This window comes from Terrapene carolina, unplaced genomic scaffold (genome assembly GCF_002925995.2).
Source record: "Terrapene carolina triunguis isolate 2854851 unplaced genomic scaffold, T_m_triunguis-2.0 Scaffold88, whole genome shotgun sequence".
Lineage (NCBI taxonomy): Eukaryota > Metazoa > Chordata > Testudines > Emydidae > Terrapene > Terrapene triunguis.
In genome coordinates, this window is record NW_020664439.1 from 42,543,125 (window position 1) to 42,546,939 (window position 3,815).

General features: G+C 46.6%; 1 protein-coding gene across 1 annotated transcript in view; it reads right to left on the minus strand.

Annotated features, from left to right (window-relative positions):
- Window positions 1-470: 470 nt before the first annotated feature.
- Window positions 471-3,815, minus strand: part of LAMP3 (lysosomal associated membrane protein 3) — a 34,532-nt gene continuing 31,187 nt past the window's right edge. The window contains exon 6 of the mRNA XM_029911118.1: window positions 471-610. Within this exon, the coding sequence (XP_029766978.1) occupies window positions 471-610 (140 nt within the window). The remainder of the gene's footprint in view (window positions 611-3,815) is intronic.

Sequence of the window (3,815 nt, forward strand, 5' to 3'; positions counted from 1 at the left end):
AGTATAATACTAGCCCTAATACTCATAAGGTGAGTGTGCACATTTTTGTGGAGGGAAGCAGAGGCAACCTGTCCATCCATGATGATACTTGTCCCAGGGCTTCTGCACACATGGCTTCCCATAAGAGCATCACTGAGCACTGGTTCTACAGAATCTCCTGTGAATATAGACGTAGTCCTGTGAGAGACTGTCTTGCATGCCTAATAGTTGACCATCTCCTTAGACCCTAACAGCATATCCCTAGACTCATCCTTTTATCATTTGTTCTGTCTTCTAAGCAACCACAATTTTGTTGGCTCTTTTTCAGGAACACAATAGATCTTAAGTGTTACCTCTTGAACATATTGCATTAAACACATGGCCTCATCCCATTAAAAAATATAGCTCTTTGACTATAGGTTTGACACCTGGAAGCCAAGATTCCCAAGGCCTCTATACTTGCTACGCACATTTTGAAGTGTGTGGGCAATTCAGATGCGTTCATATCCTCTATTTGGCTTTCTTCTCGAAATTAGCCCCAAGACAAGCACAATAACAGACAATCCCAGGGTGCTCAGGCCCAATGCAATAGGGATTGTTCTCCTGTTTCTGTCAAGAGAGCATTCTTCCTCTGCAATTAAAGTTAGAATATAGAGTATGCATTAGATCAAAACAACACACTCCTAGAATACATGCCGATGCAGATACTTTTAGAACATAGCTACTGGGGACAACCCAGAATTCTCTGTCATTGCTGAACTCAGTATGTTTTTCTTTATGGAGGGATCACATCTCACAAAAACATACTTGCCTACATGGAAATAGCTATATTCCTTGCAGGGCCGGCTCCAGGCACCAGGCACCCAAGCTGGTGCTTGGGGCGGCACCTGGAGGGGGGGCGGCGCGGCGCTCCAGCGGCCGGGGAGAGCGGGGCCACAGCCGGGCTCGCCGCCCTGCCCCCGGCGCTTTGGCCGCCGGGGGAGGGAGAGCCGAGCCCCCGCCAGGGCTCGCCGCCCTGCCCCCGGCGCTCTGGCCGCCGGGGGGAGAGCCGAGCCCCCGCCGGGGCTCCAGCAGCCCCCCCCCGGCTCCGGCCGGAGGCTTTTTTGCCTGGGGCGGCAAAAAAGCCAGAGCCGGCCCTGATTCCTTGTGGAGAATCTATTCTGCTTTATCACATACACATACGGAAAAAAATTTGTTGATACACGTTTAGGGCTTGAACCTGTGGAGCACTCCATGCATACAGTGCAAGGTTAAAAATAATGAGCAAGACTGGTATCCGACATGAAGGAGAACCTCTGCTGTGCAACTTTCACTTACTCCTGCCTAATAGTCTGCCTGGTGCGAAGGTTCCGGATCTCTCGAGACATCTAGATAGACTTACGTAGTGCTGGGGAGGAACCAGTGGTCGTGGTACATGTAGGTACCAATGACATAGGGAGGGATAGGAGAGAGGTCCGGGAGGCCAATATTAGGCTGCTTGGTAAGAGATTGAAGTCCAGGACCTCCAGGGTAGCAATCTCTGAAATGCTTCCAGTTCCACGCACATGGCCAGTTAGACAGGCAGAACTGCAGGGTCTCAATGCATGGGTGAGACGATGGTGTAGGGAGGAGGGTTTTAGATTTATTAGGACATGGGGAAACTTTTGCAAAGGGGGAGCCTATACAGGAAGGATGGGCTCCACTGAAACCAAAATGGAACCAGATTGCTCGCACTTAACATTAAAAAGGTCCCAGAGCAGTTTTTAAACTAAGGGCTGGGGGAAAGCCGATAGGTGCGGAGGAGCACATGGTTTGGACAGAGACATCCCTTAGGGAGGATCTATTAATGGAGATTCTCTATGTCCTAGAAAGAGGAGAGGATGGAAGATGATAAAATACAGGTAGGATCTGATGAGAAACCATCAAATGAAAAAAAAGTCCCTTTCAATTACATCATATAATGGCAGACAGCTAAAAAGTAGCAAGTTTTAAAAGTGCTTATATACCAATGCTAGAAGTCTAAATAATAAGATGGATGAACTAGAGTGCCTCATATTAAATTAGGATATTGATATAATAGGCATCACAGAAATTTGGTAGAATGAGGATAATCAATGGGACACAGTAATACCAGGGTACAAAATATATCAGAAGGACAGAACAGGTCGTGCTGGTGGGGGAGTGGCACTATATGTGAAAGAAAGCGTAGAATCAAATGAAGTCAAAATCTTAAATGAACCAAACTGTACCATAGAATCTTTATGGATAGTAATTTCATGCTCTACTAATAAGAATACAGCAGTAGGGATATATTACTGACCACCTGACCAGAATGGTGAAGTGACTGAAATGCTCTGGGAGATTAGAGAGGCTAGTAAAATAAAAAACTCAATTATAATGGGGGATTTCAACTATCCCTATATTCACTGGGCACATGTCATCTTAGGACGGGATGCAGAGATACAGTTTCTCGACACCTTAAATGACTGCTTCTTGGAGCAGCTAGTCCTGGAACCCACCAGAGGAGAGGCAATTCTGGATTTAGTCCTAAGTGGAGCACAGCATCTGGTCCAAGAAGTGAATATAGCTGGACCGCTTGGTAACAGTGACCATAATATAATTAAATTTAATATCCCTGTGGTGGGGAAAACACCACAGCAGCCCAACACTGTAGCATTTAATTTCAGAAAGGGGAACTTCACAAAAATGAGAAGACTAGTTAAACAGAAATTAAAAGGTACAGCACCAAAGGTGAAATCCCTGCATGCTGCATGGAAACTTTTTAAAGACACCATAACAGAGGCTCAACTTAAATGTATCCCCCAAATTAAAACACACAGTAAGAGAACCAAAAAAGAGCCACTGTTGCTAAACAACAAAGTAAAAGAAGCAGTGAGAGGCAAAAAGGCATCCTTTAAAAAGTAGAAGTTAAATCCTAGTGAGGAAAATAGAAAGGAGCATAAACTCTGGCAAATGAAGTGTAAAAATATAATTAGGAAGGCCAAAAAAGAATTTGAAGAACAGCTAGCCAAAGACTCAAAAAGTAATAGCAAAAAAAAAAAAAAATGTTAAGTACTGTGACAGACCCAGACCAGTGGGGTACAGGAGTCTGGTAGAGGGCAAATATACTGGTCACTGGATGAGTAGTTTTCTGTTCCCTGAGTGACCAGAGCAGGGGCTGCACTAGAGGAATCAGGAACCTGCTAGAACCAGTTAAGGCAGGCAGGCTAATTAGGACACCTGGAGCCAATTAAGAAGAAGCTGCTAGAATCAATTAAGGCAGGCTAATCAGGGCACCTGGGTTTTAAAAGGAGCTCACTTCAGTTTGTGGTGCGAGTGTGAGGAGCTGGGAGCAAGAGGCGCAAGGAGCTGAGAGTGAGAGGGTGTGCTGCTGGAGGACTGAGGAGCACAAGCGTTATCAGACACCAGGAGGAAGGTCCTGTGGTGAGAATAAGGAAGGTGTTTGGAGGAGGCCATGGGGAAGTAGCCCAGGGAGTTGTAGCTGTCATGCAGCTGTTGCAGGAGGCACTATAGACAGCTGCAGTCCACAGGGCCCTGGGCTGGAACCCGGAGTAGAGGGCGGGCCCGGGTTCCCCCCAAACCTCCCAATTGACCTGGACTGTGGGTTCTTCCAGAGGGGAAGGTCTCTGGGCTGTTCCCCAACCCACATGGTGAATCTCTGAGGCAAGAAAATCCGCCAATAAGCGCAGGACCCACCAAGATAGAGGAGGAACTTTGTCACAGTACATCAGAAGCAGGAAGCCTACTAAACAACCAGTGGGGCCACTGGACGATCGAGATGCTAAAGAGCACTCAAGGACGATAAGGCCATTGCGGAGAAACTAAATGAATTCTTT